The sequence below is a fragment of the Musa acuminata genome, chromosome BXJ2-4 (genome assembly GCF_036884655.1).
Source record: "Musa acuminata AAA Group cultivar baxijiao chromosome BXJ2-4, Cavendish_Baxijiao_AAA, whole genome shotgun sequence".
NCBI lineage: Eukaryota > Viridiplantae > Streptophyta > Magnoliopsida > Zingiberales > Musaceae > Musa > Musa acuminata.
This window is the reverse complement of record NC_088341.1, coordinates 28,989,851-29,016,763: the sequence shown is the minus strand read 5'-3', so window position 1 is coordinate 29,016,763 and position 26,913 is coordinate 28,989,851. Positions and strand designations below refer to the sequence as shown.

The window sequence follows — 26,913 nt, the reverse complement described above, 5'->3', positions numbered from 1 at the left end:
CGAGCTATGTCACCAAGTGTAATTAGTCGTCAAAGCCTTCACTAGGTCACCCTACCCTAGCATTCATCGGACAACATTGATCGTTGAAGCTTGGATCCCGAGTGCAGCATTCATGGAACTCATCTTCATTACGATCGAGCAACTCATTCATTGATGTAAATGTTCATCTTCAAGTAGGCCATAAGGTGAGTGGCGTCATCGGTTTAAACTTCGTCCAAGTCATCGTTTTAGGTGTTCATTGGGTTTTCTAACCAAATTGATGCATTAATCCTGTATTCGTTGCATAGTTTTGTAAAGCTAGCGGATGAGAGCATGTAAAGTTAATATCAACTACTATTATCATAGGGGAACTTGTTATATAATCTTTTTTTAATGTTACAATAGTTATATATTTGATGCTATTATGTTGAAACAATCTACAATATTAGATGAATACATCTTTGTCTTGTTCGTATTTGTTTGCTATTATAATTTTCCAATGTCATTTGAACACAAATACTAGGCTACTTTTACATGGATGATCCTCTTACAAATGAAATATTCAGTATTCTAAATGAGATGAAGATTTTCAATCAAATACAACCATTGTCAATCCTGAAATATAAAAAAAATACTTTCGAAAAATAGTCATGAGATATGAGACTAAATTGAAGAATCTACTTTAGAATAACTTCAAGCTTCAAACTTTGTTTTGAAAGCAGTCATGAGATACAAGACCAAATTGAAGGATCTATTTCCATACAATTTCAAACTTATAATTTTAATTTAAATGAGACATTTATAATGGATGACAATGAAGATAGTTATGAGATATTTAAACAAGACTAGGTTGAGCAAATAATAGCAGAGGAAGTCAAATAAGATATAGATCATAATATATATATATATATATATATATATATATATATATATATATATATATATGTTGTGTATAATATTGTTGGTGAGCATATCAATTTCAATCTGGATATTTATGGTTTGGCTCTATATCAAACAAACAAACTAAAGATGGACTTATCAACAATGGGCTATACATTATTACAATTATGAATTTATGAAATCTAAATTTTTTTGATGTGAAATGAAGATTATTGTTTGTAGAAGTTACAAGCACAATATAAAGTTAGTTATTATGGATAGAAAATAATTGCTTATGAAGGTTTTACATGTTGAATTACAAAATTTATCAAAAAGCACCAATGCAATAATGCCTAGAGAAAATTGAGATCATCCATCTTGCTTTAGCAAATTTATAACTGAATAAATCAAAGAATAAGATCTTACAAATGAACAATAAACTTTTAAGATAATCATTACAAATATTTTAAAAAAAATTAGAGTAGTTGTTTCATATAGAAAAGTATATTTGGCATATGAAATTACATTGAAAAATAAAGTTCATGGAGACTTTGATGGGTCGTATAGTGAGTTAATACCTTTCCAACGAAAGTTCAAAGTTCATGACTATCAAACAACTATTTGTTTAATTAATATAGAGCATGGACATTTTCTTCAGGTTTTTTTTGGGTGTTCGAAGCATGTTTGCATGATTTATGCATTACATTCATCCAATTATCAACATAGATGCAGCATATTTATTTGGAAAATACCTTAATGTTTTGATGACAGTGATTGGTGTTGATAGTTCTAATAAGTTAATTTTTTGTTATATTTGGAGTAGCATAGACTCATAAGAATAATTTTATTTTGAGTTGAGAAAATGCATTAGTGTGCATTGTGAATCTTTATGTATTTTGTTAATGAGAAAATTTCAAGAATTCTTGCAATAGATAAAAAAATATTTTCAAAAACACATTATGGTTATTGTATGGTATATCTTTTAAAGAATTTACTAAGTGATGTATTAGATAGGAAAACAACTAGAGTTTTTTAGGCTACCACCAGAGTACTTATTGAGATCAAGTCAAACTGATGAAAAAAATCATTTCAAAAGTTATTATTGGATTTAAGAATTAGATAAAGAGAAGTGAGCTAGTGCTTTTTTTAATGCAATGTTAACAATGAATGAATGGTTTGAAAAATGTATGTAGACTTTCAATAATATATATGATCGAGGTAAAAAAGAAATATCAAGTGATTTTTTTTTATCGTTATACTACCAATATTATTACTAGTATATTGACACCGAAAAAAAATTTCTAGGTCGTAAGATAAGGCTCGATTCTATATTGTTCACCCATAATTAAGTAACATACAATTATAGTAGATATGGAAAAAAGAATATATTCATGTTAGTGATATAATATATTTAGTATTGAATGCTTTTATGCAATGGTTGCTATTGGGTTTATGAATTCTAATTCATATCAATATTATGATGATTATTTTTTAGCATAATATTTATAAAATCCATATAATGACATAATCTTTCTAACAAGAAGCAATCAATCTTGGATTAAAAAAGCTCATAAGAAAATTATCTTACCTCTAAAGAGTGCAAAATAATTAAGTAAAAAGAAAAAGAACAATGGCAAGATCTCTAGAAGATTTATCATGTGTCAACAATTAGGTCTCAATGGATGCTTATATAAATTTTCACTAGTTGTATAAGTCAATATTATCAATTGTAAAGTAATGTGGTATCTTTAGTCTTTTTGTATAATCTAATTTTGATCTTAGTTTTTTTTTTGTCTATATTGGGTATAGGAGGTGATTTTTATATATATATAGTGTACTTATAAAAATTGTCCATAAATATGCCACAATATTATAAAATATTATAAATTATTATTAATTGTGAATATAAAATTACCATTGTGCAATTAATCTAACAATCCTTGTATAATTATATTTTAATTGAGTTGTTAAAGTAAATTTTAGTTAAGTTAGAATCATGTTTTGGTTAAGGTATCATTGGGATAGGATCTTACAATCCTACCACAATATGTCAAATTCTATCAATTATCCTAAAATATTTTAAAAATTAAAAAGTCTTATTAAGTATCTTACCAATATGTTCTAGCAGTTCTATCAAAGTTTAGATAGTTTTAGTGAAGTTTGACTGAATTGTGCTCGATTTTAAACTAAATTACACTTGATCATAACACATATTCAAAAAAAATTAATTTTGATAATTAATCATCACAAAATATTCAAAAAATAGAAAATGACCTAGTAATCATCTAACTAGTCTATCATATCTTAGGATTTCTGTAGAAGTTTAGATAAGTTTCATGGAGGTTCACCTGAGTTACACTCATTCTTGAACTAAAGTATATTTGCTCATAGTATTTAGCTAAAAAAAATCTAATTTTGATAACTAATCATCCTAAAATTATTAAAAAATAAAAAAATCTGAAGAATCATTTTACCATGTTTTAGTAGTTTTAGAAGTTCACCTTTTTTTTTAACTAAGCTATACTATATTACAACATTTATTTATACAACCCCAATTTTTATAATTAACCTTTACCCTAAAATAATTAAAAAAAATAAAATATCTTACTAAAATTTATTTAGTAAAATATCTCTATAACTATGTCTAAAATATCTCTAAAAAAAAAATAGCAAACATAAGATTAAAAATTATTCTATAACTATGTCATATATACATCGAAATGGAATTTAGCTTACCATCAATACTAGTACACAACCTCTAAGATATCTAATAATCTTCATGTCATTATCCCATTTTATATTCTTTATCTGATCTCCAATTATTGAAATCTTCTTGATGAGATAACAATGCACAGTTATCACTCAATTATAATTTGTCAATAAATCAAAATCATGGACAATATAAAGTAAAGCATGTGTTGAAGTGTGTAGTTCATTTTGATAAAATATAGAGTTCAAACAAAAATATACAAAATATACAATTGACAAAAATTGATGATGTCTACAGTATCATCATTAGAAACAAGCCTACTCATGAGATTTTCTATATTTTTTTTCTATTTGTCAGCTTCTCTATAAAGTATTTCTAATACATATATCCTGAAATTGTTCCTTTTAGATTGACAACTTCTTCACAGTTTGGTACACTCAAAACAAGAGCAACATCAGTGAGATTAAAGTCAAATGGGACACTAGTGAATATAAAAGTGCATCCCTCCATCAAGTAATCCATAATAGAGTAGCTTAATAAGTCAAAATGTTAAGAATATCTCTAATATGATTAAATGGAGTCCTCATAAGTAATTTACATAATACTGCTTAAGATAAATGGAGAGCATATGACCTCTACTCCTAGAACTCGGTTCACATAGAAACCATTAACCACAACCATTAACTATATACTATTGGTAGATGAGGTAGTGGGTGATGAAGGCATCATCCACTTCACATCTAGCAAAAAATCATAATTAATTAGTTGTATATAACAATAATAATACTTACTATAAATCATTGTGTAGTAAACTATTTTACACATCATAATTCCTTCAACTGCATTTTCATTAGCACCTTGAAATCGAAAGGATCTATGTAAAGCCATTCTATTTATGTACAAAAGTAAATGTTATTAATGCAACAAGGATACAATATTTTCAATGTAGGGAACCAAAATTATCAAGTAATTTTTCCTAATATAAGCTAATGATACTCACTAGAGATTAAATAAGTATTAAAATTTTATTAAGGGACAAACTAGTACAAAAACATTATTAGCTAACAAAGAAGATGGCTTTAGGTAAACAAATAAGATGACTATATTAGCTAACAAAGAAGATGACTTTGGGTAAGCAAATATAGCATACTTTTATTGATGGTGACAACTTACATTTGAAAGGTTGAAAGTTTGCTTCTGCTGACCTAAGTCATTTAGTTTTAATGATGATGTAATTTTGATACAAATCAATTTAAGATGGGTTGCATACGTGCGAGTACTAAAAAAACCCGATGCACTACCATCCCTATCCAACACTATAATTTCATAATAAAAACAATTATCCTGTAATTTTAGTATAATTTTTACCTATATTAGTATTTGTTGGTGCACATGATCCAATTAATTTAATCATTTGAAGCAAATCCATGACCCAATCCTCTCATGTTGCCATCCCCTATTTCCATAGGACTAGTAAAAGCCTATAAGTAACTTGACAAGGAACTTTTTTAAGCTTCCGTAACAACCACTTACACCCCAAATTTTATAAAATCTAGAATTTTTATGGATCTCCTAGGCCAACTTGCTTCTCATCATTCTAGTGATTTAGATGATAGCAAGTAATATGATATCTTTTGGAATACTTTTCCCAAGAAATCAAAATATTAAATTCATATCATTGGTTTCACTTATCAGTCGTCACTGAAGAGAAGCTACAATTGCGAAAAGTTACAATTAAGCATAGAAAGCCTATAAAATGTTGTCATGAATGAAAAAAACTAGAGGAGACTTCTGCGCCATCGACAAAGAAACCCATCATCGAGGAGAACTCATCACCATTAAGGATAGGTCATTATAGAGGATATATTAGCACCATCGTCTATAAATGGAACCTGATGAGATATAGCTGTTGTCATCGAGGAGATGTTCGCTACTGAGGAGAGCTCATCATCTAGCAAATGTCACTGCCACCCAAAGGTACTAGGGATACACTCGATGGAAGTGTAAATTTTTAATTATCTTCGAAGGGATTTAAAATGAACTGGTTCATTTTGAACTAGTTTAATAAGTCTGCAAACTAGATCAGAGCTAACATAAACTGATTCGATAAGCCTAGTTTATTGGCTTCATTAAAATTTATGAGAAAAAAAAGAGCATCCCAGTGTCATCGGATAAAAACTCAACAATGAGTATTTTTTGGTAAAAATATGCTTGCAAATTTATTTTAAAAGTAAGTATGTACTGTAAGCCTACATTGAAAATTTAGCAATGGGTAAGTAGTAGAGTTAGGATCTAATTTAATGATGTTAGTAGATCTATCAAAGTCGTTATCAGCTAGATGTACATTTGTGGTTTGAAAACAAATGTTTCAAATTATTAATATATTTAAGAAAACTTTTCAAGAATATGCGATTAAAAGAAATTTTGAGATTAAGCATGTTATACGAAAATTTGAGATTAAACATGTTATTACTACAAGTTATAAGATCAAAGCTCATGGTATAAATTCAAAAGCATAGTTGGATGATAGTAGCATGTTGTTGTCAAAGTTTTGAAATAACCAATTTTTTAAAAGATCTACTATGTAATCTACCTCGACAAAATCAATATCATATTGAATGTCCAGTGTCCTTATCACAAAACAACTTCTAGCAAATGAAGAATGCATATTGAGGATGATTTTTTTTGTCAATATCCATGTTGATTATGATTTTTGCCAATATCCAAAAAATAAGTTTGGAATTGTTATATCATATAAAAAAAAAAGCCTATTTAGAATGGGAACCATCACCTAACAAAGTTTGTGGTGATCCTGATGCATCTCACATTGAGTTATTACCATTCATAAGAGAATTGAAGTTCCAAAACTATGAAACAGCTATTGAAATGGTAACTATACATTTTCATGGAGTATTTTGGTCATTTGGTCCATGTCAAAGAAATTATACAAAATACATATGACTAGTGTGATTAGTATTTTCATAAAGTATGCTAGTGCATTGATTGACTAAAAGGTTTCTTCTGATTTGCTTGAATGAAGTGCTAGTGTGAATAGAGTGTTGTCGATCTATTTGGTGTGGTAAGGATTGAGACGAGAGATTCATGTGAATGGTTCTTATTTTAACTAAAAAATTCTCTAGCACAACCTTAGTCATTGACTATAATTATATAATTAGTGATTGTATTCCAAAAATTATTATTGCATGGTTCATTTGTAAAGAAATCTTGAGAATGCTATTGGAAAGGTGTGAAACTATTCTGGACTATTGCTAGGCGACTACTATGGACAAACACAATGAATTTTGCATAAAATAAGAGAACAATACATAAAAAATCTATGGTATGCAATTTCAAATGGTACCCCTGGTACGGGCGATACGTACCGGTCCGACGACATATCGGTACACGGACCGTTTGCTACCGGACGAACCGTGTTACAATGCTACAGTAATACACTATAGCAGTGCTACAATGTACACTGTAAAGTGTTACAGTGCTGTAGTAAAAGGAAATAACTCGGTAAGCCTTGATGTATGGCTTAGTATATAGGTATCATACTGTACCGAGCCAGCCTCGAAACATCGGTATGATACGATATTGCATACCTTGAAAAAATCATCATTGAATTTATCAACTTGATAAGTAGAAATGAGTTAGTACATTCTCCTCTCTATGGCTCTGGTTAAAAAGTATAAATTCATGGCTTATAGATATTCATCACTTACCAATTACCTATATGACTGAGATGACATAGAAAATTTGCTTAGTTGGTCTACGTTCAATATGAAATAGCAGAGACATTTAATACCACGTTGACACCTTACATAGAACAATAATTGGCCAAAGGAGAAAACTCGATACTACAGTGGTAGATTGCATACCAACATTGTTACAAGTCCAATGCACATTAGAAACTATTATAGTAGATTTAGAAATAAGAAGTTGCTCTGATCGTTTTGTCATTCTTGGAATTCCATACTCTCATACAATGACAGCTATATTATATGAAAATTGCAATCCCTATTTGAGGATTACTTTCTAGTAGAAAGCTGAAACCAAACCCTGTAGCGATAAAATATTTCTGACAAGAAGCATATCATATTGAATTTGATGCAATGATGATTATGTTATATTACCTTCTAAAAGTCTTGTTTAAGTACAAAGGAGAAAGAAGACTCCAATTGAATCAATATAATATTAAAAAAAAACTCTTTGGTGCATGTAATTAGGACATAATCCTCAATCTTATCAATTTTCACTGGCATAAAGAAACACATATAATTGACATTTTCAAGATTATATATATATATATATATATATATATATATATATATATATATATATATTTATTTATTTATTTATTTATTTATTTATTTATTTATTTATGTATGTATGTAACTTAAGGGCAATTTTATTGAACACATTTAGGGTGGAAAATGTAACATTTGAATGTATTGCAAAATAGAAGTTGGTGTAATTATCAAATAATACCTTTTTGTGATAATTTTTTGGTCAAAATAGAAACTCAAAACTAATGCATGCACATAGTTCTTTACTGATACAATGCAATGAATTTAAAAAATATTTATTTTATGCACTCATAAAAGACACTCATAAAGAACACATTTTAATTGTTGGGGGTTTATTTGAAAGTACCCAGAAATACAGAATTGAATTTGTGCTACAAATGATATCCAAAATTGACCATAATTTGTAGGTAAGGTCTTTGTATAAGGTGCTTATGATTGTTCTTAGCCAAAGAACTTAAAACTAATGCATGTACACCAATTTACTAAATAGCATAATGACTAGAAATCTTAGTCTTATTATGAGATACTTGAGCCTCACAACCTACCACTCATTAAGAAACGTGGCCATGTTTTACAGAAAATGTATTTATCACATGAATCTTCTTTGATATGGTTCTTGGACTCAAAATCACAATATTAATGCATTTAGAAATCACAATATTCTGGTTTGCCAAAATAGTGTAATAGAAGCCCACCAATTATAAAGCACTCAACATGGAATAACAAATATGAACGTATTTGCATTTACTTGATACATTCATTTTTTAAATCACAAAACATTTCAGTATATACAGATTCTTTAGAGAAACCACAAAATGTATCAGTATAAATACATTCCTATAAAGGTTACACATTTTAAATGTCTATTGACATTCTTGTAACATCCATCATCCTAGTGTCTTTACTATAAATTAAGCTAAAACACATTTGGAACAGCTCATCAGTGAAGAAGTCATTGCATATTTGCAATCAAAATTTTATTGTATCTTCTTGGTTGAGATTCAAAGGTTTGATTTATAATATTATTATTTAGTGGAAGTTGTAGGATCAGTGAAATTAAGAGAAAATAAATGGAATAGTTTGAAGGATAGATAAGAAAAATCATCACTCACCTAAAATACTCGAGTTTTAGGTGAGTGATGGTCATTTGATGATCTTTACTTGTTAATCTGCATCTTCACTAAAATGATGAGTATCAAGAAGAGGAGTCAAGTCCAAAGGAGTTATGAGGACTAGTAGTTTAGCTAGTAGACCAATTATATGTAAATATGAGCCAAAATAAGATCTCATTGACAAATATTTTTGCCCACATAACTTTTTAAAAGATTTTTGAAACTTCAATTAACAACATCAGATTGACCATCAGTTGTGGATGGTAAGATGAAATGAAAAATAAAATATTATTCCCAAGTTCCTCCAACGAGTATGCCAAAAATGACTCAAAAATTTTAAATCTGTCAAAAAATAATAGATTTAGAAATACTATGGAGTTTCACAATTTCATGAAAATATAAGTTAGCAATTTAAGATGCATATGATGTTTTGTTGCATGCAACAAGATGTGTCAATTTAGAAAATTGTTCCACCACAACCATAAATAATCTTTATTTCTCTGGGTTGGGTTCTAAGCAAACCTACATCAAAATCTAGACTAATATCCTTCCAAGGAGCATTAGCAATAGGTAGTGGATTGTATAAATCTGTATTGTGGTCATGACTTTTTATAATATAACAGATTTTACCACCTCACATCTTTGTTCATTTTTTGCTAATAATTTTTTTTTTTTTGCATGTGTTAAGTTTGGCAAATGAAGTGCATGAGCTTCCATAATGATAGATTCTCCTAAAGAAATTGAGAAATAAAAAAAATAATTAGCTTTAAAAAGATAACCATCATCAAGTAGGAACTAATTATGATGGCCACTTTCACACTTTTTTGAAATATCCTTGAAATAACTCTTTTAGAATTTCAAACCCCATAATTTTTCCTTTTAATTGAATAAGTAAGGAGTATTTTTTGCTTAAAGCATCAACAATAATATTTTCAACATCAAACTTATGATTAATAGTAAAATTATAGACTTGCAAAAACTCAACCCATCTAGTATGTCATCTATTGAGTTTTTGTTGATTATTGAGATATTTCAAAGTTTCATAAATAGAGTAAAGGTAGTAAAACACAAATAGTTTTGGTAGTAGGTAATGATTCCAATAATTTAAAGCTTGATTTCTATAATTCCTTAGTATAAGTAGAGTAATTCTTATAAGATTCATTCAACTTTTCACTAAGAAAAGCAATTAGGTTACCTCCTTGCTTATATTGCAAACATCACATTCAACTTAAGAACTTTGTCAAAAGGTGGGAATATTAGGATAGGAGCTTTCGTTACCTTGCTTTTTAGAATCTCAAAGCTCTTCCGGGCCAATTTGTCAATTTAAAACAATCAAAATCATAATAGAATCAAATACTTTTATAAATTGATTATAAAAAGAGTCAAGACCATAAAAACTTCAGATATCATATAATGCCCTTGGTGTACCCTAATACAAGATAACTTCCACTTTGCTAGGATCTATATAGATTCCATCTCTAGATTTATAATTGGCTAAAAAAATGAGACTATCAATGAAAAAATATATATTTCTTAAGTTAGCATATAACTTTTGTTCTAAAAAAGTATTAGAAACCTTACAAAGATGCTATAGATATGGCTTCTCGTTATTGCTATAGGTGAAAATATCAGCAAAGTATACATCAATAAATTTTTCGAAAAGAAAATATAATTCATGAGGCACATAAATGTACTAAGAGCATTAGAGAGAACAAATAACATTATCATCCATTCACAAAGATAATCTAATATTTTGAATGCTAATTTTCATTCATCTTCAGGTCACATACAGATTTGATGATAGCCATTATAAAGATCAATCTTAGAAAATATAATTACCTTATGAAGTCAAGAAGATCATCTAAATGCAGAATAGGAAGGTGATAATATTAATCTTATTTATAGCTCTACTATCCTTAAACATTCACTATGATCCATCTTTCTTTGGAATAAGAAAAGCTAGCACATCATATGGGTTGAAACTTTCTTTTTATCAAACCCTTAGCCAAAAGTTTACCCACTTGTCTTTGTATCTCTTCGTTTCATACTTATTGTATAAGTTATTTTATTTGATAAAATAGTATTACATATAATATTAATATTATATTTAATATCTTTCATAGGTGGAAGACCACATGGAATCTCCTCGGAGATAACATCATGAAAATTATGAGAGGGGATCTCCACTATTCTCATTCTTCTCTGAAACAATAGGTGCATATGCTTCATTGTTTATCTCAAGCTCCCTTTCGAGTCTACAAAGAGAAAGAAAATTATTTTCCTCCTTTAAGGTTTTAAAATAAATTTAGTTTAAAATATCCTAAAATAATCTTAACATCATCTTTTGATGAAAGAATAGTTATTTTTAAGGTCACTATGAAATGTTTTGCTATCATACTACCAAGAACACCTAAGAAGTATGTGACAAGCATCCGTGCAAATAATATTACACTATACTTTATAGTCGATTCCAATTGAAAATAAAATAAAATAATATTTATTTACCTTGATTCCATTATCTTTTTATAGCCATAAAAGATTATAAGGTGGAGGATGCTTTTCCATCTTTAACTTTGATTGGTTCACTATCTCGGTAGACACCATATTTTTGAAGCTACCATAATCAATTATCACACATCAAACTTTCCTTCTATTTCTTCCTAAATAATATTTAATTTTCTTTGAATCATAAGAGATTGTCCATTTGCATATGCAATTTCTTTATCTTCTGTTACAGTATCTGGATTAGTATGAGCCTCCTCATCCATTCGATTGTATCACCACCCACTTCCTCAATTAGAATGATAATTTTGTGATTAAGACATTATGAAGCAATATGTCCATAGTTGTGACACTTGAAACATTGATGAAAACTCCCACCAAAAGAGTTTGAGGGTAGCTTGGAATTAGCCCCGCCATCACCCTTTGAGATCACTTTTACTGTAGATTTGATAGTTAGGCTAAACTTAGAAGTAGACATTTTCTCGAGTGGATATGTCATCAGGAGCTGTAGATCGAAATCCACTCCCTGGAGCCTTTTTTTTTGTTTTCGTCAACCTTAAAAGTAAGTTTGCAAACATCATTATAACTCTAATAAGGTTGTAGTTGGACATTACCAATCTTGAGCCTTATCACCCTCAAGATATCTTACTATAATTTGCTTCTTTGGTTCACTAAGATCACATTTTATCATAAGAATATTAAATTATAAAAGATCATTTTGTTTGAAGTTATGGAACTCGAGAAAAGCATCTTCCTTGTAGATGGATGTTAGGAAGATATTTCTTCTTTTAATTTTCCTTTTTCATATTCTCCCATGTTAAAAACTTTCTTCCAATCTTGTTTGAGCACCCATCAGGACGTTTGTAGGAGAGAATTGAGCATACTTCAACTTCCTTGTAAATCAATTCTAGATTTCTAAATCTGGAATTGATAAATGTCTAATTAATATGATAAATATATTATAAATCATCTCAAAATTAGTATGAAATGAGTATTCTTGATTTATTTAAAAAATAAAAAATTAGTGTGTTTATCATGATTTCTCCGAATTCAAAGTCTAAAAACACTTATCTTTCTCAAAAGTCAAAGCATATATATATATATATATATATATATATATATATATATATATATATATATATATATATATATATATATATATATATATATATATATATATATATATATATATATATATATATACTGGCTTTATAGAAAATGGTATAATCTGAAAAAGATGGTATCATCTTTTTGAAATTTTATCTAAATAAGATGTATAATGTGAAAAAACACACAAAATATGAGACCTTTTCTTAAGAAATTACTAAATCTCGAATGTCTTAAGATAATTTATTAGAGTATGAATTTCTTTTGAATTCATATAATTAGAAAAAGTACAAATCAGTATCCTTTAGCCTTCTTAAAATGAGGAATAAAAAAAATTTACTCTGGAGTACGAGAATGATCTTTAATCTCGAGTGGAAAAGGGGAAAGAAAATATTGCTATGCGCATGGAAAAACATAGTTGCTGAGAGGCGACAGAACATTGATTAGAAGAAGAATAGATGGAAGGTGTGAAGGTAATCTTCATGGTTAATAATATTAGGTAAAAGATTTGAAGTTTATGCTAATTATAAAGTAACTACAATTGACTATTATAATTACCAAACATGAAAAAGGATATAACGCCATCCTCATCTGGTGTGATTTAAATGAAAATATATATATATCATCTTTCATCAAAGTTTAAACCTTTTCTGATTTGGCATCTTTCACCTTTATGGAATGATCAAACGTTATTCAAGTTGGTTCATTCGCATGGAGAAATTTCTGGGAAGATATATTTCTTGTAGGCCCGTTGTGATGTTAGAGCAGTTTAATTATAGAAAGAAATTTTGTAATGACCAACTGGATCATTCATTGGTCATGGCTCATTTATGGAATCAGAGAGAATGAATATTGCACATTGGATTGAATTTTCATTTATGTTCATGTTAATTAAAGTTGAAAAAGATAGATAATAATACATTGATAACATCTCCAGCCTGTATCACGCCGCCGGCCGATCGGTCTTTGGAACCGTAAAAGACTACCGTGACGGACAGTTTTCAGGGCGATTCGGTCGTACTTGCCTAAACGACTTGTATATGGGTTTCAAGAATCTCAAGGGGACAGTGGTTGTCTGACTTTAGTTGATCTCCAGCAGCCACAAGAAGGGACATACAAAGACTTGAGATGCTCTCAGGATTCTCCTTGATTTCTAAGGAATAATGAACCAGAAAAGAGATCCTTACGTTGGGTGTTCGCTTTCGAGTAAGATCTAAGATTCACCAAATAAATTATTCGCTTCGGCTGTGGAAGACCCATCATGGCCTTTGCTTGCATTCCCAGCAAATCCACACTAAGCTACCGGCAGACGTAAACCACTTCTTAATTGCGAGCTGATGTTTGGTGCTACGAGTGGTCCTTCGTCCTTACTCTGAAAGAGTAAAGATCGCCTACATGAAACTACTCTCATCCGAGGAACAGGAACGAATAAAGTGGCTAGCTGAATTATCTATCTAAATAGTAACAAAAAATTCGTTGGTCTTTAAAGATTAATGTCATTTACATGTTGGATAGGAACTAAGTGGTGTGGCAAGTTTTTGCAGTAAAAAAGCTGTGAGAGGCGTGTTTATGAACATCATGTACATCAATCAATCACGCCAGAATTGTGGTGAGGGAATAGCAATCCTCACCCGAATCCATCAGATACACCCAACAATCAATTCGTGTTGCTCCTCCGGATTCGAAGATCGAGTGTTTCCGTGATCTCGAGCTCGAATTCCACTCTCTCTGTTGACTCGATTGATCCCTCTTTGACTTCCTCCTCGATCCTTGTGGCTCTGATTTTGTCACAAAGGGTAGTAGATTAATAGTGATCGGAGGCCCAAGGGGATACAAGTGTCACTTTAGGCGTTAAAGAATACCATAACGACCGCGTGAGCTGTTGTTGCTTGCCGTCGCCGTCAACTCCCTCGCACTATCGGCGAACTGACTAACGGCGACTTAATGGCGTCAAAGACGTAAAATATAACCCCCAAGCTCCTCCCTCTCTCCATTTCAATAAGCGAGAGAGAGATCCATAGAGAGAGAGAGAGAGAGAGAGAGAGTCGTCTGCCTCCTCTCTTTCTCCATTACAGTTAGGATCAGAGTTGCGATCTTTCTTCACGCCATCCATCGATCGATCAATTTACTCAGTTCCTAGAATCGGATCGCGCGGCAGCCATCAGGAGGGGTGGACGCTAGTGGCGAGATCGTAAACGGAGAGAGGCTTACCACCTGTCGTTTGTTACAAGGTACGCCTTCTTTCCGCTCGTCATTTCGGTGATGGATGATTCAAACTTTTTGGCCTTACGGAGGGATTTTACCTTCGTATATATATGTATATACATCATGATATGCTATTTTGCTATTCTTACTCAATAGAAGAAATAGCACATAATAGCAGGGATTTTTAGATGGTCAATTTTTTGGTTTCGTGATTACTGAAATTTATGCTAACAATCAAACTCCCTCCCGTCGATGGACTGTGGGGCAGTTTGTTCCCTGCGTTGTTGTGTCTAAGTCATGTAGACGAAGATGAGGGTACGGCGTAGAAATGGGGCAGTTAATGCATCTGGTGGAGCTCCTCTGTTTCGATAAAGACAAATATAGTATAACACGATCAAGCTGTCTGTGTGATTAGCGGTCGGTTAGTGGATCCCTCGATGGGACATGGGTTTGGAAAATATTACTATTATTATACCATAAGATGCCCATCGAATTGAACGAGCGACATTTTCTCTTTTTTTTTATTGGTGATGCTCAGGAACAAGTGGCTTACCATGCTAAGGCTTGCTTGGCATCGTTTACTTTCTGTGCCCGTCGAATATTGTAAGGAAATCGAGATGGGAAACACGTTCGCTAGTCCTAAAAATATGTTGTAGTGTCCTAAAAATATCTATTTCAACTGTATGTTTTTCATTCTAATAGAAATTGGAACAACCAACATCACACAGATATATAGTATTTTCATTGACCAAAACTATTGATTGTCTTTAATGAAATAGATAAAAGACTACATGTAATTGCGTATTGGAAACAAATTATAATTTTTTGTCCGAAGAAAATAGGATCAGTGATGATCGCCGTAATGATTATGATTGGGGTGGTTACTAAGAACTTGTTTCGCATAGTTGTGTTAAAAAAATACAACGGTTCATAGGAAATATTTGGTCTATCAGTCATGCAAGTCTGCCCTTTGTATTCCAAAGATGTCATAGTAAGACTATTTCGGTCGGAGATTGCGGCTGTAGTTCCAAGCCATCGGAGGTCAAACAGGCCTTAATTAATGGTCCATCCATACTTCGAACTCCAACGTCCCTTGTGATCTTCCCAGCAAGTTCTGTTCTGACCGCGTGACCATTTAAATTTCCTATGTATTTAACATCACTCAGTTGTTGGGAGTATAAACATCCTCATCAGTCCTTAAATTTGCAGTTCATTAGCAGCAATTATTTCCGATTAATCAAATCCTATATACGTTGGGATTATAAACAAAATGATGTTGTGAATCCTACAATACTTTTCATGGTATATTTGAGCATGCAACTGTCTCCCATCATGTCTCTTTCTGCAACTGACCTGACTTGGTTTTAGTGTAATGTATATACTGATAGAAAAGCATGATAAAATGCATGAACAGAGCAGCGTTTACTGAACCATGTTATTCTGATTTCAATGGCTAAATCTCCTCCTTTCAGAAACAGGAAAAGCATCAGCAGTAGGAATGTCGGAGGGTACTACCGGCTTTCAGCTTGGCGTGATCGGGTCGCTGGCTCTCTCTGTTGCATCTTCCGTTTCAATCGTCATATGCAACAAAGCTCTCATCAGCTCGCTTGGCTTCCCTTTTGGTTTGTCCTTCGTTTCGTTTCCCACTTTGCATCCTCTTCTCTCTCTCTCTAGGGTCTGAAAAGCCTGACATAGTTAGAGAAACTGGTTCTTTTGCATCAAACTATGGAAGTTGTGGGAAATAAAATAAATTCACTACACCACTCAACAAGCATATTGTTCATGTGAACAGTAAGCTAGAGATGAATGCAGATGGGGGCAAAATAAATTCTGAACGATAGTATTCGTTAGTTATCAAAGCAAATTTAAGTCTCAATTAGTGTGGATTTTGAATTACGAGCAGCCTCGACCCTGACAAGCTGGCATCTAATGATGACCTTCTGCACGCTGCATGTGGCGCAGCGTTTCCACTTCTTCGACCCAAAATCTATCGACGCAAGGACCGTTGTCCTCTTTGGGCTTCTCAATGGCACGTCCATTGGCTTCCTCAACCTTAGCCTTGGTTTCAACTCCATTGGATTCTATCAGGCTAGTAATTTGTTTTACATCCCTAATATTGCTTTTATCATTCAGAAGATTATATATGATTTTTTCTTCTAGTTATATTTAATATCTAAATCCATTTAACTATATTCACACATTCCTATTACTGACATGGCAGATGACGAAGCTTGCCATCATACCTTTCACGGTGCTGCTGGAGACCGTCTTCCTGAAGAAAAATTTCAGGTTCAATCACAGGAAAAATACTATAAATGCACTATTGTGCTTTGACATTATAACACTTGCTACGTTTCCAACCAGTAGGGTAGACTCATCCTCAAGATAACATATTACAAATATTATAACCCCATCCTAAGTAACTCAACTCAGAACCAAACCGTAAATAAAGCTAGATCCGAATGTAGCAATAAAATGACAGGTGAATAGGTCTGACTTGAGGATCAGTTGGTATAATCCAAGATATCTTGAAATTAAATATGGGTGTTAATTAGTCACAAATTCATGCTCTTAATGGAAAACTAACAAGGGCTTATTTGCAGCAAGGGTATCAAGCTCTCTCTGCTTGTGTTGCTCATTGGAGTTGGCATTGCATCTGTTACGGATCTCAAGCTAAATCTTCTTGGCTCCATTCTCTCTGGTCTTGCTATTGCTACTACATGCGTTGGCCAAATTGTATCCTTGGTTTTAGATCTGATATTTAGCTGCTCGATCCGCTTGCTCACTCAGCTACAACAAGTAGACCAATGCTTACTTTTGGTGTCCGGATCGATCAGGTTGAAGACAATGTTTCCTTGACCATAAATTTGAATGGTAGATGACGAACACAATTCAGAGGAGGTTGAAAGTTTCGTCTACACAGCTTCTATACCAGTCATCACCGTATCAGGCGGCTATACTATTTGTTGCCGGCCCATTTGTGGACCAGTTGCTCACCAAGCGAAGTGTGTTTGCCTATAGCTACTCCCTTCTGGTTCTGGTATATTCTCCACCACATTCTTAAATATATATATATATATATATATATATATATATATATATTATATAATTTTTTTTGGAAAAATAAAAGATGAAAGCAGGATTCGAGCCTAAGATCTTATAATAAATAGTTTAAAGCCTTTACTAGCGAGGCTAATTGACAACTTGAAACTAGAGACTATACTTTATCCAAGCATAATGTCCACATTGAGAATAGTGTGCATCATAAGTTAGCTTAGCAAGTTAACAGTGATCTAATTTGAACCTGTCTAGATAGGTGTAACATATGTAGGAAAATAATGTTGTTCACACTTAACAAAAGAACATTGGATTAATGCTATTCCATACTTGGTAATTTTCTTACGTGTTAACTTGGACATCACATAATTTTGTATTCTTTCTCTTGCTTCATATATAGGACTCTCGCATTACTAAACATACATGTTTCATTCAGTCATGTAATCAATAAAAATCTATTAGAAAAATATTCAAGATAAAGATAGTCCAACACTGGTAACGAGATTAAATGTGTGGTTAGATGATATATACTCAAACTTTTCTAACTAAATTTTGTGTCTTAACACTTCATTACATCTCCTTTCCTTTTGGTATGCTCCAAATGATCAACTAGAACTAATAAAGAAGTAGAAATAAATTAATTATCCCCCACCATTCTGTTTCTAATACTTCAAAAATGTTTCCCCATATTTTTTTACTAATGTTTGACATGAATGTGAGCATGTACTTTAGTAGGGACTTTGGGTTGGATCTTGTTCTGATATGGATGTGAACATGTGCTTAAATAGGGATTTATCATCCTATCCTGTTTGATCGCGGTGTCCGTGAACTTCAGCACATTTCTGGTTATTGGGACAACATCACCGGTGACATATCAAGTTCTTGGCCACCTCAAGACATGCCTTGTTCTTTCATTTGGCTACATTATATTGCATGACCCTTTCACTTCCAGGAACATTATGGGAATCCTGGTTGCCATGTTTGGAATGGGTCTTTATTCATACTTTTCTGTGAAAGAGAGCAAGAAAAAATCAGCAAATGACGTTTTGCCCATTTCCCAGGTTTGTTTGACTTGAATTCTCTATGCTGACCTTGTTAACATAATCTTATTCTTTTGTGATTTAAGCTTATAATTCCTCTAACAAATATTTTTGGTACGAACTTTATGATTCTTCACCCAGTCTTTCTGGAAAATCTCTAAACAGCATTTGGTTCTTAGTTAGAATATGCCAAGACATTATACACGATGCTCTATTATTTTGCTCTTTTATATGCATCACACTCGGATAAATGATGAAAATAAGTCATATGAGCCATAATGGTACAAAAATGAACGTTGAGCTCTTTCTCTTATGCACTTTGACATCTTCTGCACTTTGTTTTGGCAGATGACACACAAGGAGACGACGCCACTCTTGACAACCAGAACCAATGACAAGGATGGCAACGAGAGCAAGAAAGTGAATGGAGTACCTACAGCTGCCAAGGACTCCGAGTAGCACAAGTCATCCAAAGCGATTAACAAGAAGAATAGGCTTATATTGTTCTACTGTAAAAGGCGATTGAGCTGAGCATTATAGTTGATTCATTTAGAGAAAGTATAAATCTCTCTTGTTATTGCCCATATATTATAAAATAAAAGTGATTTTGTTACATTATGCTGTTATGTAATTTTTTTTAATTGGGATTGAAATATAAATTATTATAAATCAAGTATAGTATCATATATTTTTTGATAATATTATTAAATGAATATCTCGAATATCATGAAGTTTTGATAGATCTGCACATAAAATACTATGCCCTTCACTTTTCTTATGCACCATTATAATTGATATAATTAAAGAATGATTATGCAAATCCAAAGAACAAAGTACTTGGATAGAGATAAATTGAGAGGGCCACTCATCAAAATAATCTTCCAAGATTATGACTCTTTTTATTTTAAAAATAATTTTTATAAATAAATTATTATTTTTTAAAGAGTATTTAATATATATATATATATATATATATATATATATATATATATATATATATATATATATATATATATATATATATATATATATATATATGAATTTAAAAAAAAAATCTTTAGCTCAGGGCACAACCGTTATTAATGGCTTCTCATCTAAGTTGATATTCTTTTCATATATAATATCAAACGGGCTGCAGGGTAATAATATTTTAAATATCTATCTATTTGACACACGTCCAATCAGAGAATCGGTGGAATCCCGAAAGAACAAACAGAGGCAGTGGAAGCGAGGGGAACGGAGGGATAAAGCGTGCCGGGGGCAACCAATCAGAAGCCCCAAATCTCCGATATCCCCCATCTCCTCCTCCCCTCCCCGCCACAACCAAATCACCGTCAATCCAAGCGCCACACGCGTCTCCCTCCTCCGCCACAAGCACGGCGGTTCGACCCAAGCACACCACACGCTCGTCTCTCCGGGTCCCCACTCGCCCAGCCAACACTTTCATTTTACCTCTCTCCTCTAGTATCTATCTATCTCCTCCCTCCTCTAGTTTTTGAACAAATCTGTAGTGTTCGCCCTCCGCAAAGGGATATTTAAGAAAGAAGGGTCGACAAAGTTGACGTTCTGCTTAGATTTCAGTTATTCAAAGAGGAAGAAGAAGTTGCATTTGCGAGGTCTCAATCCACTTCTATTCTACAATGGCAGCTGCGAACAGTCTCGCCACAGCATTTCTAGGTACGGCGGCGGCGGCGGCGGCGAAGGCGGAGCCTTTCCGTGCAAACAGGTCATCCAAGTCCACCGCGTCTCCTGCTTTTAGCTTTAGGGTTTGCCAGAGAGGTGTGGCCTTCGTTGGGAGCCGGAGAGGCGTTGTCCGAAGGAGCCCGCGGTGCGAGGTTCAGGTTGATATCAAAGAGAAGGCAGCAGCCAGCATCTCTGCCATCGAGCAGTTCAAGATCTCTGCCGACCGTAAGTTTATCTTTTCTCTTTGCTTTGACCCAGGGAATCTGATTTGCAGTAATAAAAAGAAGACAAATAGAAACCAACTTTCTTCATATTTTATTGATTTATTTACCTGCAGATACTGTTAAGTAGCGGTCAAACATTTGATCACTCTCTAAAGGCAAAGGTGTTGCCTTGGGCAACTACTCGTAGAACTAGGACCATGTTACTCTTGTGGATCCATATGATGTTAATTAGAAAGGCTTGTCCATGAATTCATTTACTGTTATGGGAACTCGTCAGTTAACTAGCTTATTTATTTCGTAAGTTGCGTCGATTGTCCATGCTGAAATGTTTATTCATTCATCATCATTTTGGAAGGCTTCTACGAGTTATTTTAGCTATACTTTCTAATTTTTATATTCATTAATGTAAAGCATTAGTATGTCCATATTGTTTCTTGATGTGAAGTTTCCTAATAGGTTCATGCGTGGGTGGCATTTCATTTCATCATTGTGATTAGGAATTCTAGTTTGCTGAGTGAGGGATCTTGGAATTCTAGTTAGCCTGTCTTTTGCAGTACTGATGCCCTTCTGCTTCTTAAGCTTGTCATTCAGTCGAGTCATCATGTGCAACATAAAATTTTATGGTTTCGTGACTCTTCACTCACTGTTTCCTGGAACTCGTATTTGCTTGTACATCAACATAAGTGTAATTTAGCTTCAGTATGCCTTGATGTAGAACAAATATGCCCCATGCTCTAAGTGAATCCTCAGGCAACTTTCAGGATGAACTTTGTCTTATCCCTTGGATCATCACACCCCCATCTCTTTGTCCAGATATACTGGCGTTCCACCGAGCTCTGATGTCTCCGGCCTTAGAGGTAGTCTTGAGGTCCTGTCTACACAACATTAATTTGTCTCATTTCTGTTCTCTGGATCTATTAGGATGTATGGAGGAGCAGCAAATTTATGACAAGTTTTATTAGAGAGCTAGCTGCACATTTTTAGAGATTTATTTATTTTTTTAATCTCATCGTTTGTGCTGGATGCTTCCATGGCTTCCTAATTAGAAACACTACTTTCTGCTCCAGCACAACTGGAGGAGACAGTGGTGTATCTTCCGACTCTCCTGAATTCTCATTCTTTTTCAGGTTACATGAAGGAAAGGAGCAGCATAGCTGTTATTGGCCTAAGTGTCCACACTGCTCCAGTGGAGATGCGAGAAAAGCTTGCTGTTCCAGAGGCACAATGGCCCCGTGCTGTTGGAGATCTGTGCGGTTTGAATCACATAGAAGAAGCTGCAGTTCTCAGTACCTGCAACAGAATGGAAATATATGTGGTTGCCCTTTCCTGGCATCGTGGAATCAGAGAAGTAACGGAGTGGATGTCTAAGGTAGGTAGCTAATGTTTTGGCCTTGTAATTAATATGACATAAAAATGGGAACATAAACAGCGCTTTCCGTATGGTGTTCCTTACAGACCAGTGGTATTCCAGTTTCAGAGCTTAGACAACATCTCTTCGTGCTTCGCGACGGTGATGCCACGAGGCATTTGTTTGAGGTATCAGCTGGGCTTGATTCTCTAGTCCTGGGAGAAGGACAGATCCTTGCACAAGTTAAACAGGTGGTAAGAGTTGGTCAAGTTAGTGGAGGGTTGGGGAAAAACATCGACAGGATGTTTAAGGACGCCATAACAACTGGAAAGCGGGTTCGTAGTGAGACCAACATAGCATCTGGTGCAGTCTCCGTAAGCTCCGCGGCTGTTGAATTGGCTCTTATGAAGCTCCCAAAGCCCCACTGTGGATCTGCCCGAATGCTGGTGATTGGGGCCGGCAAGATGGGTAAGCTTGTGATCAAACATTTGGCTGCAAAAGGATGCAAAAAGGTGGTGGTTGTAAATAGGTCCGTGGAAAGAGTAGAAGCCATTCGTGAGGAGCTGAAAGATATTGAAATAATTTACAGACCTTTCTCCCAGATGCACTCATGTGCTGCTGAAGCTGATGTCGTGTTCACAAACACAGCATCTGAGACACCATTGTTCTTGAAAGAACATGTCCAAGTTCTTCCTACTGTGAGCGAGGATGTGGGGGGTGTAAGGCTCTTCGTCGATATATCAGTCCCTCGGAATGTGGGATCCTGTGTTGCAAGTCATGAGCATGCACGGGTTTACAACGTTGATGATCTTAAGGAGGTTGTCGAGGCTAACAAAGAAGACAGGTTGAGGAAGGCAATGGAAGCTCAGACAATAATCACTCAAGAGTTGAAGAGGTTCGAAGCATGGAGGGATTCTTTGGAGACTGTCCCTACCATCAAGAACTTAAGGTCGTATGCTGATAGAATCAGGGCATCGGAGCTTGAGAAATGCTTGCAGAAAGTTGGTGAAGATGCTCTGACGAAGAAAATGAGAAAGGCAATTGACGAGCTCAGCACCGGTATAGTTAACAAGCTTCTCCATGGGCCACTGCAGCATTTGAGATGTGATGGCAACGATAGCAGGACTCTGGATGAGACCCTTGAAAATATGCATGCACTTAATAGGATGTTTAACCTACACACTGATCAGAAAGCAATCTTGGAGCAGAAGATCAAAGCCAAGCTGGGAAAAACTCAGGGTTGAGTCACCTAACTTCTTGTTGGATGGGCAACCCAATACATTTCTTCGAGACTCCTCTGTGTTTCTACATATTTTTGACATCTTTTCGTTCATGATCTCAGCACATTCGCCCAGTCGATCAATAAGAGAAGAACCTTCTCATAGACAAGCCAGATCGATGCTTTGGCAGTCCCACTGCTGTAGTTTCTTATATGATGGCAGCCTTTGTAGTTACTGATTGTGCATGACACATCAACTAGTTGTACATATATTACATGCTTCAACTGCTAAAATTGATCGAATATTAGGTTGCTTGATTCATTAATTATTTTCCCGCTAACATATTCATATATATTAGGTAGATAAGTCCTAAGTTTTATGTGTCCTAGTTGGGAAGCTAACTTTTATATATATATATATATATATATATATATATATATATATATATATATATATATATAGCTAGAATGGGTGTTAGTATCCTATTTGATGATAAATGTGAAAGTTTTGCATGGTTTGTAGGAACTTAACGAGGCCAAATTTGGGTAAAAATAGTCCAAAAATCCCGAATTTGATATGTTTTGAAGTTAATTATAATATTAAAAGTATTTTAGTTCATTTTCAAATATAACAAGATTTAGATTTTCTAAACCAACTAAAATTTTCATATTATTAGTCAAATATGACACAGACACTTGTTCCAATATTTTTTTATTTAGGAGGATTTTAGAATTATTATTTTTATTTTGACATATATTTAAGTTGATTTTGTAGTCTAATGTATCGTAGTTTATTTTCAAGTGTAGTGACAAAGTTATTCTAACCACTTGAAACTTTCCTAGATATTATTGAAATATGATACTAATATCCATTCTAGTGTTTTTTTTTCTATTTTAAGGGTATTTAAGAATTATTATTTCTCAATCATCACATATTTTTAGGTTGATCTCCTAATCGAGTATATTTTAGTTCACTTTGGTGTCTAATGATATGAAGTTCCTCCAAACCATTTGCAGCTTTCCAGTCAAATGTCATACTAATTCTCATCCCATTATGTTTTTCATTTTATGAGGATTTTATGATTATTGTTTTTTATTTTGGCATATTTTAAGTTAATTCTGAATGTATTTTTGTTTATTTTGAGTGTAACAAGATATAATTTTTCCAAATGACTTCAAACTTTTCAAATATTAGTGTAATATAATAATAACATCCATTCTATTAATTTTTTTCATTTTAGAGGTATTATATAATTATTATTTCTTGATTTTGGTATGATTTTAATGTTGATTCTACAGTCAAGTGGATTTGAGTTTATTTTTTAGTGTAACGAGACAAAGTTTGTTCAAGCTTACATCATATAAAGCAAATATAACATAGATTATGCATCCATTATTTTTTAATTCATGGTTGACTTTATAAATTTTTTTTAAATTACTATGCTTGAGGCCTCTCTAAAGCATTTTGTCAACATTGAATTATGTAGTTATAGAGAAATATGTGAAGAATGATGGTAGAAGAGGAGGGAAAGAAAAATGAATGGCTGAAGGGTCGACAAAGGAAAAAGGCGGAGGGTGGCATAAGAGGAAAAGGAAAAAATAAAGATGGAGCGATAATTAATAAGAAGAATGAGAAGAAAGAATAAATAAAAATAATAAGTGAAGGGGAAATCAAGAAAGAAAGGAGGAGAAAGAAGAAAGGAGAAGGGGTGAGGATATAGAAGGAGAAGAAGGAAAAGAAAGAAAGGAGGAGAAAGAAGAAAGGAGAAGGGGTGAGGATATAGAAGGAGAAGAAGGAAAAAAAAGAAAGAATGGGCTGGGGACTATAGAAAAAACATATAATAGGATATATTAATTAGACTAAATATAAATTTTAATTTTTTGATTAAAAATACTCAAATAAGGAAGGGATTGTGATTTTTTTTGGACATTGATGAGTATATTTGTAATATATTTTGAATTGTTCTTTAGTTGATATTAAATAAGAGAAAGAATTTATGAGATCGAGAGATCCAATGGTCAAATTAAAAGTGCTAAAAAAGTGTTTAAGGTTAAATAGACATTCAAATAGATTCAATGGTCAAATTAAGCATCGGAACTAATTTAATTTTGGGCCTCGATTAATTTTGGGCCTCGATACAAATTGATAATGATCAAGATTATTTTGTTCGATACAAAGTATGTCACCCGATATGTTCCAAGACGAGGAAAGAGGAGAAGGAGCAAATAAGTGGGGTGGAGTGATCTGGGAAGAGAATAAAGAAAAAAGAAAGTGTAAAGGGGTGATTACTTTTTGTGATAGAGGATAGAGGTGCACGATGAAAGAAGTGGAAAGACTGTTAAGAAGAACTGGATTGAATAAGACAAAAACTGATGTAGGTTTTTCTTAGAATAAATCGATTAAATTAAAACAAAATAGATCAGATACAATTCATCAAAATTATATTATAATCCATAATGGGTAAGGGCATATTTGTCCTCTTTCGTAAATTTTGGATAGAGGAATATATTTTTTTAAATCTTGGGTTGTTTGAATATTCAAAGTGGACAAACCAATGCTGCATCAATTCTCAACGCTGTCACAACGATCAAGTCAGCCAAAAGCCACAATAATATTTGACTGCAGACCGTGGCATCCCAACCACTGGGACGGCTAATTAACTTTTGACGATCGAAAGAGGGATGAAAGGCTACTGTCCAGTTGTAAATAGTCTCATAATTGAGATAGACTTCGAGTGGATTGTAGAAGCTATTAATAAGGAAGTCTTCTTCTTACTCGTACACTCTGATATTTTTGTTCTACTCAATCTATTCATAAAGTAGAGGGTGACTCAAATTTTTAAAGAAATCAATTAGTGTTCTCACTGGTTTATTATTTTTATTAGAACGTCTATGAAGGGTCGGGATCCTAATCTTTTATTTTATGCTTGGATGAGTAAACTGTTATCTGTAATCGTGTTTTGAGTTAATACATAGCTTTTATCGTTAAAAAAACCTTTTGTCGCACATATAAGTTAAAATTACTATCCGTCGGTTCCTCGTCTTGCCTCTCCTCCGACCCGCATCCGTCCGTCGGATCTTCATCTCCATCTGATCGGTTCTCAACTGCCTCCTCCCTAATCTCATTTAATCTGTTCTCAACTGCCTCCTGTCTCATCTCATTTAATCTGTTCTCGAGTGCCAGTCAAGAGGTGGAAGAAGAAGGGCTTCAGGAGATGTCTCGGAAGAAGCGCGTGATGTTGCCGGTGGCGGAGGTCGATATCTCCAACATCAAATACACGCCGCAACACATACAAGGTTTCAAATAGTTTCCTCGATCTCTTCCACCGTCACGGTCGATCTCCCGATGGTGATTATGTGATCTATCGTTTGTTTATCTTCTTGTGATTTTATTGTTGGGTGGCTCGCAGCTCCACATTTGACTGGCTTTGGATTTATGCTTTTCACTTGGCTGATGGAAGCCCCGCTTATCGGTTCTCTCATCACGTCTTTCTTGAAGCACAAGAACGGAGTCACCGAGGTTCGTATCTTTCTGTAT

The 26,913-nt window shown here is 33.4% G+C and overlaps 3 protein-coding genes across 7 annotated transcripts in view; all 3 read left to right on the top strand.

The window, feature by feature from the left end:
- Positions 1 to 14,622: 14,622 nt before the first annotated feature.
- On the top strand, positions 14,623 to 19,514 carry LOC103981923 (UDP-xylose transporter 1). Of its 2 annotated transcripts, none has more exons than XM_009398690.3 (8): positions 14,623 to 14,830; positions 16,283 to 16,426; positions 16,708 to 16,892; positions 17,026 to 17,093; positions 17,408 to 17,540; positions 17,683 to 17,844; positions 18,650 to 18,922; positions 19,250 to 19,514. In XM_009398690.3, the coding sequence occupies exons 2-8, from the start codon at positions 16,303 to 16,305 to the stop codon at positions 19,358 to 19,360; spliced, it is 1,056 nt and encodes a 351-aa protein (XP_009396965.1). In that variant the 5' UTR covers positions 14,623 to 14,830; positions 16,283 to 16,302; the 3' UTR covers positions 19,361 to 19,514. The 2 variants fall into 2 exon arrangements, with proteins under 2 accessions (XP_009396965.1, XP_009396964.1); XM_009398689.3 differs by having other exon boundaries at positions 16,277 to 16,426.
- A 662-nt stretch (positions 19,515 to 20,176) lies between these two features.
- On the top strand, positions 20,177 to 23,697 carry LOC135610212 (glutamyl-tRNA reductase 2-like). Its single transcript, XM_065104427.1, has 3 exons — positions 20,177 to 20,809; positions 21,936 to 22,177; positions 22,264 to 23,697. The coding sequence occupies exons 1-3, from the start codon at positions 20,542 to 20,544 to the stop codon at positions 23,398 to 23,400; spliced, it is 1,647 nt and encodes a 548-aa protein (XP_064960499.1). The 5' UTR covers positions 20,177 to 20,541; the 3' UTR covers positions 23,401 to 23,697.
- A 2,738-nt stretch (positions 23,698 to 26,435) lies between these two features.
- LOC135610211 (fatty acid amide hydrolase-like) overlaps positions 26,436 to 26,913 on the top strand; it is a 71,504-nt gene continuing 71,026 nt past the window's right edge. Inside the window, exons 1-3 of one of the 4 annotated variants that reach the window (XM_065104426.1) lie at positions 26,436 to 26,472; positions 26,560 to 26,672; positions 26,786 to 26,895. In XM_065104426.1, coding sequence (XP_064960498.1) covers positions 26,591 to 26,672; positions 26,786 to 26,895 — 192 coding nt within the window. In that variant the 5' untranslated portion in view covers positions 26,436 to 26,472; positions 26,560 to 26,590. The remainder of the gene's footprint in view (positions 26,473 to 26,559; positions 26,673 to 26,785; positions 26,896 to 26,913) is intronic. The other 3 variants (XM_065104425.1, XR_010486070.1, XR_010486069.1) reach the window with 3 other exon arrangements.

Excerpts from the sequence above, each read along its gene's own strand:
- LOC103981923 (XM_009398690.3), top strand. The coding sequence starts at position 16,303 with ATGTCGGAGGGTACTACCGGCTTTCAGCTTGGCGTGATCGGGTCGCTG. Across the intron at positions 16,427-16,707 it reads CTCGCTTGGCTTCCCTTTTG|CCTCGACCCTGACAAGCTGG; the intron begins GTTTGTCCTTCG and ends AATTACGAGCAG. Across the intron at positions 17,845-18,649 it reads GCTACTCCCTTCTGGTTCTG|GGATTTATCATCCTATCCTG; the intron begins GTATATTCTCCA and ends GTGCTTAAATAG.
- LOC135610212 (XM_065104427.1), top strand. The coding sequence starts at position 20,542 with ATGGCAGCTGCGAACAGTCTCGCCACAGCATTTCTAGGTACGGCGGCG. Across the intron at positions 20,810-21,935 it reads GTTCAAGATCTCTGCCGACC|GTTACATGAAGGAAAGGAGC; the intron begins GTAAGTTTATCT and ends ATTCTTTTTCAG. Across the intron at positions 22,178-22,263 it reads TAACGGAGTGGATGTCTAAG|ACCAGTGGTATTCCAGTTTC; the intron begins GTAGGTAGCTAA and ends TGTTCCTTACAG.